This window comes from Ochlerotatus camptorhynchus, unplaced genomic scaffold (assembly GCF_037179485.1).
Source record: "Ochlerotatus camptorhynchus isolate MF236.1 unplaced genomic scaffold, CSIRO-AGI_Acam_v1.1 ptg000530l, whole genome shotgun sequence".
NCBI classification, from domain to species: Eukaryota; Metazoa; Arthropoda; class Insecta; order Diptera; family Culicidae; genus Ochlerotatus; species Ochlerotatus camptorhynchus.
Genome location: NW_027041014.1, coordinates 4,755,854 through 4,772,529, shown reverse-complemented (window position 1 = coordinate 4,772,529; position 16,676 = coordinate 4,755,854). Strand labels below are relative to the sequence as shown.

Below are 16,676 nucleotides of genomic sequence, written 5' to 3'. Positions count from 1 at the left end.
CTGTAGTGATCCGATGGTGATACAGATGAGTGTCCTGATGTGGCTGATTCGAGTGTTAACATTTTGAGCGTCCAACTCGGCTGGTTGAATACTCTTGTTGGATGTCTTATTCACGGCCAGTTGAAACCCGGATAGCGGCTTTTCGTGGGGCCTGACCTGATTGACAACTACTAGAAAATAAATAGGTCGAACTCAAACATACATCAAACTTGCAGTTTAATTGGATCTTACAATTTTTCTCCGAGTATCAATCTCACAATCTTTTGCAACTTCAACCGATGCTTCTAAACGACCATTAATTCGATGTAGAAATGTTTTCTTTACCTTTTCTGTTCAACACTTTTTCACAACACTTTATTATCGAGCCGCAGTAATATGTAAACAAATAACATTGCTGACGTTTGCTGTTTTTTGTTCGACGGTCTTTGTGATTACTTCGATGACGATGCGAGTGATGTGACAAAAGATGCAAGATTCGAGAGTAGATGAAAGTAGATGGCACAGATATAAACAGATAGCGTACGGTAAATAAATCTATAAAGATACGTGTGATTAATGATGAAAAGAAGATAATCCAGATGTGTCACCCCCCTCGCTTATTGCGTGATATCAACTTAGTGTTCTAAATGCATTTTTACAGTAATTAATTGAGAGCTTTCGATGCCTGTACCATTTTTACAGTATATTGTGAGGCAATTACAATCATACTCAATGCCAAGAAAAATCGAGACATTTTTCAATCCGAAAAATTCCTAGACCAGACCGAGAATCGAACCCAGCCACCTCCAGCATGGTCTTGGCAAAATTTCCTTCGGCGAAGTTTCCTTCGGCGAAATGTCCTTCGGCAAAATATCCTTCGGCGAAACACAAGTGAAATGTCCTTCGGTGAAATATCCTTTGGTGAAATGTCCTCCAGCGAAATGTCCTTTGGTGAAATGTCCTTCGGCGAAATGTCCTTCTGCAAAATGACACAACCCCAAGTTTTCTGCATAATTTTCAATTTTATTTAATTGACGTTCTAACTGAATTGTGATCTAAGTGTCAATCAACATATTTTTTAAATCATACTCTGATTTAATGATGGGAAATATTTTCAATGTTAGAAGTATCTGATTTTCAGTTAAACTACCAGCGGTATAAAAAAATGCTTACATTTAGTCGATTTTTTTTTTAAATACAAAATATCTACTGACAATACATTTCATACAAGGATTTAGGGAGCCCTAATTAAATAAGAATATCTCATTGAAAGTCACTCGAAAGCCATTTAAGGAGCTTATAAATTTCACCCAAAATCTAAATTTTCCAATTTGGGGTTTCAAAACTGTCCAAAAACTAAACACACGCAATGCAATACGTAACTCTTTGTTTCAATGCTACATAAAACAATACAATTCAGTAAAAATTATTGGGAATATCCATGAAGCATTGGCGCCTACATTTAGCTTAAATTTAGACTCCAATGCTTCGAAGTAAATCTGTAAAAAATAAGCAAATAATAAATAAGCAGGGGGACGTATTCATAAAATGCTGCCAAATACGATTTCCGATGGGGTTGTGTTCGCTGATGATGCCACTCTCACCACCACCCAGTCGTCGTCGACGGCGTCTTCAGAGACCGTACCTCCAGTACGACCGGAATGGTCAAGTACTTGGTGGAGCAAAAGTCATCGAAGCCACCATCCTGCAGCTAGGTACAGTAAAATAAAAGCCTGCTAAAAATATCCTAAACGTTTTCAACCTGGTCATCTATGTCAAGCGCGTCTTACTAAAGAGTATAAACAGATAGAACCCCGCTCAAATTCCTATTCCTACACAAAACACAAGCTCCTGCTGCAGTTAACAAATAAGATTAATTATATGAAACCACGTAGTCCTACGTCACCATTGCGTACAACCCCATAGGGCTGTCTCTTGTAGTTTTTGCGATAAGGAACAAAACTACCAATTTTTAGGAAATTCTGTGAACCACTATATCGTGAAATGGCTGAATTAGGAATCAAATAGCCACAACTTTCGTAAATGGATACTTAAACCATTTTTCAATTTTATGTGGATGAATAGGGCCAGTAGATGGAATGATTCGTCATTATTTTTAACTCGAGGGTCCCTTCAATATCGAGTTATGGAGAGTTGACTGTATAAATATGGAAAATGACGTTTTACCCTCCAATGTTCGAGCCAACTTGGCGACGACTGGTCCGTATGATCAAATTCCCTCCACCGCACGGTGATCGTTTTTCCCTGTTGGTTTTAGTGATATTTTCATCCAAATCTCTGTCGGCTTTCCCTGTTTTCCATTGGAAACGGCAAATCCATTTCCCAGTACCATATTTGCCGACCATCCAAACAGACGCGAAGTTGCGTTCGGCGCACCCATCAGTCGCAGATTTTCGAGGAAGGGATCAGCTTGCGCACATCGACGAGACCGCAGTTCGCTTTATTTTTTTTTTGTTACGCTGCCGTGAGTTTTACCAGGTGTGTTTCGAACGGCAGAAATTCCTCAGTTGGAATTTTCAGTGATGCTCAGTCGGGCAGTCAGAAGCCAGAAAACGGCAACTATTGGCTGGAAAATTAATTTTCCCGTTTGGAATGTCTGCTTCCGGAATATTGTGAACCTGCGATGTTTGTGACGGGGATGGAAATTTTCACCGCAAAACGTTCAGCTGTTGAAAAACGGAATGTGATAAAAAGAAAATTTAAAAAGTGGCTGAATAGTGAACAGCGATTGGGATGGCTTCCAGAAGAGGATTCGAAATATTAATGAAATAAGAAGAATTGCGTACGAGGAAGACATATTGTGCGTATTTTGGAATTGCTCAGGGTTGAAACTCCGCCGAGTACATGAATTCAAAGACATTGTCTTTTCAAAGCTTCATTTGCATTTTTTTTTTAAATTACGTGTCCCATTCGCTGAGCCCCGGTTTCGGTCCGTGATGAATGGCAGCAATTTAATTTCTGGCACACGTTCACAATGGACATTTTTCACCGAAAATTGCATTCCCAGACATCAAAGACCACAGTCTGTCCATTATATCATTTGCTGCCTAGAGCCATGTCGGGTTTGGTTGTTATGATTTTTTTCTGAGCGAATATTTCCGAAATGTGACGAAGGTAGCTGGAAATTCTCCGTTCAATTATTCATACATCGAAGTTTTGGAACCCCTGCAACACAAAAAAAAGTAACAATAGTCTTCCATTTCAGCAGAATTTTCCGAGCAATTTTTCGCTCGTTTCCAGATTCGATTTATTTTGTAAATTAAACACCAGCATTTTAAACACACTTGTTTGTGCCAGTCAGAGGAAAACAAACCAATTGATGATTTACGCGTGCGTGCGTCCGTGCATTTATGGGGGCCAAACAAAATTTTCATTCGCCGGGAATCGATACCGGTGGATGGGGATAATGGTGTAAAATAATTAAAATTTGATTCAACACGTGAGGACTCGTGTGCGGTTGTGAGGAATAAAAAAAAAAAAAGATCAACAATGCAATGGGTGTGCAAGCGAGTGAACGAAATGGACGTCGCTACGGTGAAAGTTTTCCATTAACTTTAACAAATAGGTCAGTTTGAGAACTGAATTACAGAGTGTGGAAAATCCGGGAGCAGATGTGCGGTTGAAATTGTTTTATTCAAACTTGAAGTTCTGTTTGATCTGACCCAATTGTTCGATTGTGAATTTTTTTTTCAACAGAGATGCATCATTTGAGTGCGTAAACAGAGATTCCAGCGGGGGAGTGATTTATTGCACACCGAGGTGAACCGAGTGTATCGAGGGGATTTGCTTTTGAGTGAATACCGAGTGGGAGTTTGCATACAACCAGAAGCAGTGGGATGACTACCCGAGGGATCAGGAGAAAAAAGTCATACCTGGCAGAGATTAAAGTGGCTGTGATAGGAGCACCTAGCGTGGGAAAAAGCGGTGAGTAATTGATTGCTTGCTTGAAATGTGATTAAAATTGCTGCATTATTGATAAGTATGACAATTGAACTGCTTAAAATCGGAAAGGATAAATTTGGGATTAGCATGATAAAGAGGCATCGACCCACAATGCAATCTCTTGGGATAAAAACCGTGTTGGTCAGGAGAAATGTAATTTCTGCAGCTAGAGAATAATGCGTCGTTGATGATGATTTCGAAAACTTTAGAGCAGGCACTGAGTGATGTGATTCCTCGGTAATTTTCGAAGTTTCTCTTGTATCCTTTCTTGTAGATCGGGAACATGAATGACGATTTCCAACGCTTAGGGAACTCCCCCTGCTGTAATGAAATATTGAACAGCTTCGAAAGCGGTGTTCTAAGCTCTGAACAGCATCGCTTCAGAATGCTTGAGGGGATCCCGTCAGGGCCAGCACCATCAGAAAATTTCATTTTCTTGATGGCGGATTCGACGAGGTCTACTGCAACCGAGGTAACCGAAAAATTGAAAGCATCACTGGGAGTGTCCCTCACCGCTTCAGCAACTTGGGACAACGAAGCCGTAGTATTATTGAAAATGCTTTTGAAATGTTCTGCCAGAAGATTACATTTCTCAAGGGAATTGCTGGCGATTCTATCACCCAGGTGAATTTCAACTGGTAGCCCCTCCTCGTTTCGTTTGGTATTCACGAGTGACCAGAACTGCTTTGGATTAAGCCGTAAATTAGCCTGTACACGCCTTGTGTAGCTCTTGTAAAGAATGCGGTTGTATGTGCGATACTCGTTGCTTGCTGTTGAAAATAATCATTTGGTGAGTAGGTTACGAGTACGACAGTATTTACGGAGGTCCTTCGATCTCAGACGCTTCAAATTCCGTAGTCGAGCATTGAACCATGCGGGTTTGGGAGAGGGTCTCCTCAATGGGACAGAATCAGTTATTGCCCGGCCAACGACCTCAGCGAAGTAGTTTACGGCTTCATCAATGGATGAACACGTGTCAAGGAACTGCCAATCTGCCTGGGTAAGCGAGTGACTCAGCGCGACGAAATCTGCTCTACGAAAGTCGAGCTCATGTACATCAACAGGGGGGTTATCGTAGCGAACAGGAAAAGATAGGTTGATGGAAACTTCCAACGCAGGATGATTGGTGTCGATGCCAATCAAAGGCTCTGAGGGCTTCTAGGATAGCTATTCAGTATCGAGTTGATTTACGTTAAGCCATGCAGGTTGACACCATCAAGGAGAGCACAGCAGGATGCGGGCATGTTAGAGCGAAGAACATCAATGCTAGGAAGATCGTTTGCAGGAACGTTCCATGAGAGCCCAGACTGATTGTAGTCACTAAATACCAGAGCTAGGTCGGTTTGTTCTAGTCGAGAGAACACGGTACCAATCGAACTGATGTGGTTTGTAATGCTGCTCGAATCAGATTTCCGGTCTGGAGGTAGATACATAGCGCCAATACTTATTGATCTACGAGGCGTCGTTATTTTGACCCACAGCTGCTCTAGAGAAGTGCAAACTGGAGCAGGATCGATGCAGGAGCTTTGGCGTTTGGATACCGCAATCATTTGGTACTATTCTGGTGGTTGCGGTCGTTTCGAAAAACCGTGATTAGACTGCCAAATAATTGAGATGAATTAATGCGGTCATCGAGCCAGGTTTCCATAAGAACTATGACATCGTAGTCAGAGTCAACGGCAGTCAGGAAAAAAAATCATCAATCTTTGTTCGCAGGCCACGAACGTTCTGGTATTACACCAACAGGCGGTCGAACGACGTCGGTTGGAGGTCTGCAGAATGATCGATCAGCCGAAACAAGCATGGTGGTACTCTGGAACACAGAGACGGATCAGGAGAAGAACTGTTTTCAACAAACGCATACTTGCCTGATGTAGAAGGTTGGAAGACCCCTTCATCATTCTCAACCACAGGGCCAGAACGACTACGATGACAGGAATCAGCAAGCGCGACTGGGTTGAGTGGCAGCAGGCAGCGCGTTTTGGTCTGGGATGTTCCAAAACGTGGCGAGCAAGATCCGGTGCAGTGATCTGGGATTTGAAGCCATCGGAGTATGACGTTTCAGTCGAACCAGCCGGTTGTTGCTCTTGAGGCCGTGAGGCGCTGGAAGCAACGGACGAATCAGGAGCGGAACTGGTGATGACACGAACATACTTACCTTGAGTTGCGGGTTGGAAGACCCCTTCTCCAAGCCCACACACAGGTTCAGGACGACTGCAGGACGATGACTGGAATAACAACTTTAGACTGAACTTGGCCCTAATGTGCACCAACTTTCCTTTGATCCGTTATATGGGTCATTCCAGCTCAAGTTGGTACACCACTTGTGGTCGAACAAACGCTTTTTTTATGTTGCTCTGAAGTGCCCTGATCCCTCTCGGCTACAACCCTGGATTTTCGAGATTTTTAAAAATATCATCTTTTAGAAGAGATTAATCTACAACGTCAATTTGAAGGCTTTTTTTAATGTGGATACTTATAGATGTACCCACATTTTGTTTTTGTTATAGTAACTACAGTAAATAGGCTGATTACCGGCAGGTATCCAAATTGTCAAAAAATGGCCTATTTTCACCATGGGCGGGATTTCTTGTTTCTTTATATTTTGGGTTAACAGTTTTAGTACACCTTGGAAAACTCTGCTACTTGATGTGTTTTCAAGAGCAAATCATTTGAACAAATAGTTTTTGAGATATGACCAGATGAGTGAGTGGTAGTTTTGAGCTTGGCACAATAATATTTTTAAACTTTGACTATATGTTTTGTATTACTTCGGCGAAAATCTCGAAAATCCAGAGTTGTAGCCCAGAAGGATCTAGGCACATTAGAGCAAAATAAAAAAAAGCATTTGTTCAGAATGCCGAAATAAGCTTTTTGGCCAAGTTTGGCTCAAATCGGTGACATCGACCACAACTTTTTTAAATTCTATACCCACTTGAGCTGGAATGACCCATATATGAAACATTTTTGTGCCATTTTTAATCGATTCAAATTAATCGATTCAAAAGGTCGATTCAAAATGATTGATTAAATCGGTGAATCGATTATTCTAAAAAAAAAAAAAAAAATCGATTCTTGTCTCAATATCACTCAATGCTAGTATGGACTCAATCCCAGCCAGGGTTATTGGGATCTTCAGAGGCCATCCTACGTATGTAGTCGCCTCCCTGATGTCCAGCGTTGCCAGTATTCCAGGTTTATCTGGATTTTCCAGATTTTTAGTCGTCTTGTCAGATACACAGATAGACCACGTGTATTTCCAGATTTTTTAAAATATATTCCAGATTTTCTCATATTTGCAAACATGTTTCTTTAAAAATATCACTGCAATTGATTTACCCTCTAATAAAAAATAATAAAAAAAAACAAACTTGCTACTTTATTTATTAAAGGCCATCAACGTTGGACGTTATGGAAATTTTAAGGTAATTCTGAAAATAGTTCACAGTTAAGTGTGTTACCGTTTGTAACATTTGTTGATGTATTTCTGTATATTTATCGTATTCTGCATTTCCATTTGAATTTGAATAATAATTGCCAATTTGATACCCCTAGTTTTAGTACACTATACAGTACCACAGTTTACTACCAACTGTTGGAATAGGTGATGAGCCAACAATTTTAGTCCAATGAAACATAAGAGAATGGGTACGATAAGTACAGAGAAAGGGAACGGTGAGTAGCACAAAAGATCCAACAGTTGCCGGCTGGCCAGGTAGTTGTTGAAAACATGCACTATACACGCCACACACGCACACACACACACACACACACACACACACACACACACACACACATACACACACACACACACACACACACACACACACACACACACACACACACACACACACACACACACACACACACACACACACACACACACACACACACACACACACACACACACACACACACACACACACACACACACACACACACACACACACACACACACACAGACACACACAGCGAATAAAGCTCCCGGCCCGGATGGAATTCCCAACGTGGCGTTGAAGGCGGCGATCCAGACGTTCCCGGACATGTTCAGGATGGTGCTGCAGAAATGTCTGGACGATGGTCAGTTCCCTGATAGGTGGAAGGTACAAAAGCTTGTGCTGTTGCAGAAGCCCGGAAAACCACCGGGGGATCCTGCATCGTATAGGCCAATATGCTTGCTGGATACTGTAGGAAAGCTCTTAGAGAGGATCATCCTCAACAGGCTGACGAAATGCACGGAGAGTGAACACGGATTGTCGGAGAGACAGTTTGGATTCCGGAAAGGGAGATCGACGGTGGATGCAATTCGGACAGTGATTGACAGAGCCGAGAAAGCTTCCAAACAGAAGCGGAGAGGAAATCGATACTGCGCCGTGATTACGATCGATGTCAAGAATGCATTCAATAGCGCCAGCTGGGAGGCCATCGCCAAGGCGCTCCATAGAATGAGGGTTCCAGGCTACCTCTGCAGGATTCTAAGTAGTTATTTCCAGAACCGGGTCCTTGTCTACGTGACAGACACGGGGCAGAAATCGCTTAGAATCACGGCGGGGGTTCCCCAAGGCTCCATTCTAGGTCCTACGCTGTGGAACGGAATGTACAATGGCGTGCTGACGCTCAAGCTGCCCAAAGGAGTTGAGATCGTTGGCTTTGCGGACGATGTCGTCTTGACGGTAACCGGTGAGACGCTGGAAGAAGTGGAAATGTTGGCGGCTGAGGCGATAGATACGATTGGTAACTGGATGCAAGGAGCGAAGCTGCAGATAGCCCACCACAAAACAGAAGTGATGTTGGTCAGTAACTGCAAAGCAGTGCAGCGGGCAGAGATTACCGTTGGAGAGCACACCATTGCTTCGAAGCGCATGCTTAAGTATCTGGGAGTGATGATCGACGACCGGCTAAACTTTAATAGCCACATCGAATATGCTTGCGAGAAGGCGACGAAGGTCATCAACGCAATAGCCAGAATCATGCCGAACAATTCTGGTCCAAGCAGCAGCAAGAGACGTCTTCTGGCTAGTGTTTCCTCATCAATACTAAGGTACGGAGGTCCAGCCTGGATTGAAGCGCTGAAAACGAAGCAGAACCAAAGGAAATTGAGCAGTACGTTCCGGCTCATGGCCATGCGAGTCGTGAGTGCGTACAGAACCATTTCGATGGAGGCAGTATGCGTTATCGCCGGTATGATCCCAATCGGCATCACCTTGGCGGAGGACTACGAGTGCTATATGACGAGAGAAACCAGAGGAGTACGAAAAATGGTGAGAACGGAGTCGATGGCTAAGTGGCAGCAGGAGTGGGATGCAGCAGAGAACGGTAGATGGACACACAGTCTAATACCGACTCTTTCGACCTGGGTGAACAGGAAGCATGGAGAAGTCAACTTCCACTTGACGCAGTTCCTGTCTGGTCATGGCTGCTTCAGGAAGTACCTGCATCGGTTCGGACACACAACGTCACCCTTCTGTCCGGAGTGTGGGAATGTGGAAGAATCACCAGAGCACGTGGTCTTCGAATGTCCTAGATTTGATGATGTGCGAGAGGATATGCTCGCCCTTAGCACGGAGAATGTCGTCGAAGAAATGTGTCGAGAGGAGGGCACCTTTAACGCCGTCAGCAGAGCAGTAACGCAGATCATGTCAGCGCTGCAGCGAAAATGGCGGGAAGACCAACTAGAAAGTAGTAATGTGCTCACACAAGTGCGAACTGAAAGCCGAAGCCGGGAGAACTCTCCGTCAGAGTAGGCTGTATCCACCACCAGGGATAACCGAGTAGAACGTGACGCTGGGAGATAAATGGCTCACAAATTGGAGAGACGATCAGCGAACTGGAAGCGCCAATTAGCTGAGGTAAAGTGAGGTGCGTAATGCACGGCCCCCTCCGAAGTAATACGACAAGTGGTTCCGGGGGAAAAGGGCAAGGCGTCTAAGGAGGTTTTAGTGCGGTAAGAATCCCACACACCGTGTCACCGCGACTGTGCGCCCAGTCGTCAAGCGGTGGCACGATGGCCTTTTTGAAGGTTTCCTCCTTGCCAAAAAAAAAAAAAAAAAAAAAAAAAAAAAAAAAAAAAAAAAAACACACACACACACACACACACACACAAACATACACACACACACACACACACACACACACACACACACACACACACACACACACACACACACACACACGCGCGCACACACACACACCCACACACACACACACACACACACATACACACACACACACACACACACACACACACACACACACACACACACACACACACACACACGCAGGGCTACAAATGGTGAGTTGACAACCTAGCTCTGGTTCTCACAAGTTCCTACCTCACGCCTCCCCGTGGTGTAGCCTGGGCAATGTTGTCCTTCTGACAATAGCAAAGTGAGGGGGTGCGACGCGAACACTGGCGCGGTAACCATAACACGGCGATAGAGGAAATGCTTCGTCAACCCGCAGGAGTGCCAACCGGCACATTAGGATCGACGCCAGTAAGATCCTTATTACGGCATACTGGATACGGCTTGGAACTATGGACACGACACGGTACAATGGATTGGATACCACGCTACAGGGCTGACAGTCGTGCTATTCTGCTCCCTAAGTAAAGAAGGGTGACACCTTCTTGAAATGGCGAGTGGGCGAATAGTGCGGCTGCCCCCGTCCCGGTAAAACCTTGGCAGGCCTCCGGATACGTTCAAAACTCGTCACCAATTGGTGATTGGTGAGTAGTAGGCTCAGATGTAACATTCCTGACTTACGCCGATCTGGCTCTGAACACGGCCCCCATGAAGGACCGTGTCAACCCTAGCATGGCCTCCCTGCTTGCATAGATAACCATGGGATCACGATAGGAGACTACATACAACGAGTGGAGATAGCGGCCCGAAGGGGGGACCCATCAGAATGGATAAAATTGGAGAAAAAAATAAAAATGAAGAAAATGAAAAAACCAAAAAAAATATGAAGAACGACGGCAATACGCCAGACAGTGAAAACGGAGGAGCAAACGTGTTCGCAAGGAGTGGGATATTGCAGAGATCACCAGTGTCGAACCTGGGGGTCACTGCGAGTTCCAGCAGCAGCAGTAAGTTTCAAGAAGAGCAGCCAGGCGTTGGGCTAAGCCAGATATTCACACCAATATCCAGTAGTAGCAAATCCCAAGAACTGCAGCTCGGGAGAACCAAAATGACGGAGGTCAGGAGGAAGATCGATGATCTCTATGTGTTCGTGAAGGATAAAAACAACGTACACAAAGAGATCAAGCAACTTGTGACCGGTATCAAATCCGGCATAACAGTGGCAGATCGGGAATGTCAAGAGTGGAGAAAAAGGGCCGAAAATGCCGAAAAGGCTCTGCTGGAGGCCAAGGAGAGCATAAGACTGGCTCAAGCACATGAGACTCCGAAGGGACCCACAAATCCACGTCCTGAAAAGAGAGATAGGGACACGCCAGGAGATGAGGAGGAGCCCAAAAAACGCAGGGACGACGAGGAAGGCATCAAGGAGATGGGAGAAAATGGTGCGTGGCGTAAAGTCGAGAACCAGAAGGAGAGGAAGAAAAAACAGAAGGAAGATGAAGTGAGGAAGAAGGAAGAGGAAGCGAGGAGGAAGGAAAAAGAAGCGAGGAAGAAGGAAGAGAAGAAGAAGGAAGACAGGAAGAATAAGGAGAAGCCTAGGCCTCGTAGGGAGAGAAGCAAGGGTGACGCTCTGGTTGTTGAGGCGAAGGACAAAACGTCCTACGCAGCACTCCTCCGGAAAGTGAGAGACGATCCGGAGTTGAAACAACTAGGCGAGAATGTGGTGAAAACCAGGCGAACCCAGAAAGGCGAGATGCTATTCGAGCTGAAAAGGGACCCTACGGTTAAGAGCTCAGCTTTTAAGGAGCTCGTCGAAAAATCTCTTGGCGAGACGGCGAACGTAAGAGCCTTATCCCAGGAGTCAGTGGTCGAGTGCAGGGATCTGGACGAGATCACAACAGAAGACGAGTTAAAAAGTGCGCTGAAGGTGCAATGCAACCTGGGAGACGTACCGATGGCAATTCGGTTGAGAAAGGCGTATGGTGGCACGCAGACGGCGTTGATACGACTTTCTTCGGACGCAGCTAACGAGCTGCTGAAGACTGGCCGAATCAAGGTTGGGTGGTCAGTGTGCCCGTTGAAAGCTATCTCTCGGGTATCTAAGAAAATGGAGAGATGCTACAAATGCATGGGCTTCGGTCACCAGGCGAGACACTGCAAAGGCCCTGACAGATCTGATCTGTGCAGGAAATGCGGAGAGAAGGGGCACGTTGCAAAAGACTGTACAAAGCAACCGAGGTGCATGCTCTGCAAAAAGGAGGACGGAAATGGCCATGTGACGGGAAGTTTCAGGTGCCCTGAGTTCAAGAAGGCGATGGTGGGCCAGCAATAATGAAGGTAACCCAAATAAATCTCAATCATTGTAACACAGCACAGCAACTGTTGTGGCAGTCAACAACGGAAACAAAGTGCGACGTTGCAATCATTGCAGAGCCATACCGAGTCCCTCTCGATAATGGTAACTGGGTGGCGGATAGAGCAGGAATGGCGGCCATACAAGTCATGGGCAGGTATCCCATACAACAAGTGGTGGCAAGCTCATATGAAGGTTTCGTGATCGCCAAAATCAATGGAATCTTTGTATGTAGTTGCTACGCACCCCCGAGATGGACAATTGAGCAGTTCCACCAGATGCTAGATGGGCTCACCGAAGAGCTCATTGGACGGAGACCAGTCGTCATCGCAGGAGACTTCAATGCTTGGGCAGTGGATTGGGGGAGCAGATGTACCAACGCAAGAGGGTATAGCCTGCTGGAAGCTCTGGCAAAGTTGAACGTCAGTCTGGCCAACGAAGGAACCATCAGCACCTTCCGCAAAGATGGTAGGGAATCCATTATCGACGTTACTTTCTGCAGTACGTCGCTAATGGCAAATATGAACTGGACAGTGTGCGAGGAGTACACCCATAGTGACCATCAGGCGATCCGGTACAGTATCGGCGAACGAACACCGGTGGAAATGCGGAGGACGAAAGTAAGCGAGCGGAAGTGGAAGACGAAGGCATTCAATAAGGATCTCTTCATCGAAGCTCTAAGGGTAGACAACAGCGTCCCGGGCCTAAGTGCGAATGAGTTGACCGAATTATTAGCAAGGGCATGTGACACAACTATGCCGAGAAAACTGGAGCCAACGAACAGGCGGCGTCCAGCCTACTGGTGGAACGAGGAAATTAGCACCCTCCGTGCTACTTGTCTTCTAGCCAGAAGGCGTGCTCAGAGAGCAAGAACAGAAGCAGACAGAGAGGAGCGCAGGGTGGTGTTCCGAGAGGCCAGGGCTGCACTGAAACGAAAGATAAAGCTGAGCAAGTCAAATAGTTTCAAGGAGTTGTGCCGCGATGCCGATGCCAACCCCTGGGGCAACGCATACCGAGTTGCGATGGCGAAGATCAGAGGCCCAACGATGCCGGTTGAAATGTGTCACAACAAGCTGAAAGTCATCGTGGAGGGACTTTTCCCACAGCATGACCCAACGAACTGGCCACCTACACCATATGGCGAGGTAGATGAAGACAACGTTGAACAAGTCTCCAACGAGGAACTCATAGCAGCAGCGAAAGGGTTGAAAGCGAATAAAGCTCCCGGCCCGGATGGAATTCCCAACGTGGCGTTGAAGGCGGCGATCCAGACGTTCCCGGACATGTTCAGGATGGTGCTGCAGAAATGTCTGGACGATGGTCAGTTCCCTGATAGGTGGAAGGTACAAAAGCTTGTGCTGTTGCAGAAGCCCGGAAAACCGCCGGGGGATCCTGCATCGTATAGGCCCATATGCTTGCTGGATACTGTAGGAAAGCTCTTAGAGAGGATCATCCTCAACAGGCTGACGAAATGCACGGAGAGTGAACACGGATTGTCGGAGAGACAGTTTGGATTCCGGAAAGGGAGATCGACGGTGGATGCAATTCGGACAGTGATTGACAGAGCCGAGAAAGCTTCCAAACAGAAGCGGAGAGGAAATCGATACTGCGCCGTGATTACGATCGATGTCAAGAATGCATTCAATAGCGCCAGCTGGGAGGCCATCGCCAAGGCGCTCCATAGAATGAGGGTTCCAGGCTACCTCTGCAGGATTCTAAGTAGTTATTTCCAGAACCGGGTCCTTGTCTACGTGACAGACACGGGGCAGAAATCGCTTAGAATCACGGCGGGGGTTCCCCAAGGCTCCATTCTAGGTCCTACGCTGTGGAACGGAATGTACAATGGCGTGCTGACGCTCAAGCTGCCCAAAGGAGTTGAGATCGTTGGCTTTGCGGACGATGTCGTCTTGACGGTAACCGGTGAGACGCTGGAAGAAGTGGAAATGTTGGCGGCTGAGGCGATAGATACGATTGGTAACTGGATGCAAGGAGCGAAGCTGCAGATAGCCCACCACAAAACAGAAGTGATGTTGGTCAGTAACTGCAAAGCAGTGCAGTGGGCAGAGATTACCGTTGGAGAGCACACCATTGCTTCGAAGCGCATGCTTAAGTATCTGGGAGTGATGATCGACGACCGGCTAAACTTTAATAGCCACATCGAATATGCTTGCGAGAAGGCGACGAAGGTCATCAACGCAATAGCCAGAATCATGCCGAACAATTCTGGTCCAAGCAGCAGCAAGAGACGTCTTCTGGCTAGTGTTTCCTCATCAATACTAAGGTACGGAGGTCCAGCCTGGATTGAAGCGCTGAAAACGAAGCAGAACCAAAGGAAATTGAGCAGTACGTTCCGGCTCATGGCCATGCGAGTCGTGAGTGCGTACAGAACCATTTCGATGGAGGCAGTATGCGTTATCGCCGGTATGATCCCAATCGGCATCACCTTGGCGGAGGACTACGAGTGCTATATGACGAGAGAAACCAGAGGAGTACGAAAAATGGTGAGAACGGAGTCGATGGCTAAGTGGCAGCAGGAGTGGGATGCAGCAGAGAACGGTAGATGGACACACAGGCTAATACCGACTCTTTCGACCTGGGTGAACAGGAAGCATGGAGAAGTCAACTTCCACTTGACGCAGTTCCTGTCTGGTCATGGCTGCTTCAGGAAGTACCTGCATCGGTTCGGACACACAACGTCACCCTTCTGTCCGGAGTGTGGGAATGTGGAAGAATCACCAGAGCACGTGGTCTTCGAATGTCCTAGATTTGATGATGTGCGAGAGGATATGCTCGCCCTTAGCACGGAGAATGTCGTCGAAGAAATGTGTCGAGAGGAGGGCACCTTTAACGCCGTCAGCAGAGCAGTAACGCAGATCATGTCAGCGCTGCAGCGAAAATGGCGGGAAGACCAACTAGAAAGTAGTAATGTGCTCACACAAGTGCGAACTGAAAGCCGAAGCCGGGAGAACTCTCCGTCAGAGTAGGCTGTATCCACCACCAGGGATAACCGAGTAGAACGTGACGCTGGGAGATAAATGGCTCACAAATTGGAGAGACGATCAGCGAACTGGAAGCGCCAATTAGCTGAGGTAAAGTGAGGTGCGTAATGCACGGCCCCCTCCGAAGTAATACGACAAGTGGTTCCGGGGGAAAAGGGCAAGGCGTCTAAGGAGGTTTTAGTGCGGTAAGAATCCCACACACCGTGTCACCGCGACTGTGCGCCCAGTCGTCAAGCGGTGGCACGATGGCCTTTTTGAAGGTTTCCTCCTTGCCAAAAAAAAAAAAAAAAAAAAAAAAAACACACACACGCACACACACACACACACACACACACACACACACACAGACACACACACACTCACTCACACACACACACACACACACACACACACACACACACACACACACACACACACACACACACACACACACACACACACACACACACACACACACACACACACACACAGAGCATGTAATTTGTAGGGAAATAAATCTCCAAAGTGTAATTCAGTAGCTTTTTCCATTCAATCATACAACATCCGAGTCCTGATTAGCCCGGTAAATTACTCCAGCCGACCTTGAGACTAAGAATTGACCTCCAGATCGAGCTAGCCATCAAAAGAGGTCGTTGAATGACCCACCCTCATTAGTAGGCCTTTGCTTAGTCAAGCCTGCCGGGGTGTTTGTCCTGGTAGCCCCCTAGGCACCCCACCCTAGCAGCAACAAGTGTGAGGCGAATTCTTTGTGAAATCAAAGGAAAATTTCAAACTACTTCTGAGTAGAATTACATCCATCTTTGTGGGCTTGGGGGTCGTGCGGCGTCACCCATCCTTTAGGAGTGAGGGTTCAATTCCCGCTCCAGCCGGTTCAAATTTTGGCAACCTAAAAATTTCCCTACTGGTCTAGTAATGGGTGTGGTGTGTTGTCCGTTTTCTAGTGTTAAATATTCAGTCATGCAACCTCTGGTTGATGACGGTATCAATTGTCTTGTCAACTCTGATGACAATTGCATGGAGATTTTGTCAATAAAGGAAATACAATCCGGAAGAGAAATCATAGAAAATTCGTATGATGAAACTTAAAGAGTACACACAGAATCACGGCCTCCCTGTTCGGTAATTTTTTACTGGGTTTTTGAACAGCTGAAAAAGTCAGTAAACTTAAAAAAATTGTAAAAAATTGTATAAAAGTGATTTTTTCTTGAAATTTATACAGACTGTGTTCTTATTACATTTATTTGATGATAAAAATAAAACATGTTAAAATTGTTCGTTGCATTACGTGTGACCGTAATT

At 46.0% G+C, this 16,676-nt stretch overlaps 1 protein-coding gene across 2 annotated transcripts in view; it reads left to right on the top strand.

The window, feature by feature from the left end:
- The first annotated feature begins 2,352 nt into the window (after positions 1 to 2,352).
- Positions 2,353 to 16,676, top strand: part of LOC135713053 (ras-related and estrogen-regulated growth inhibitor) — a 41,440-nt gene continuing 27,116 nt past the window's right edge. The window contains exons 1-2 of one of the 2 annotated variants that reach the window (XM_065236137.1): positions 2,353 to 2,433; positions 3,697 to 3,924. In XM_065236137.1, the coding sequence (XP_065092209.1) occupies positions 3,837 to 3,924 (88 nt within the window). In that variant the 5' untranslated portion in view covers positions 2,353 to 2,433; positions 3,697 to 3,836. Of the gene's footprint in view, positions 2,479 to 3,696; positions 3,925 to 16,676 lie in introns of both variants that reach the window. The other variant, XM_065236136.1, reaches the window with a different exon arrangement.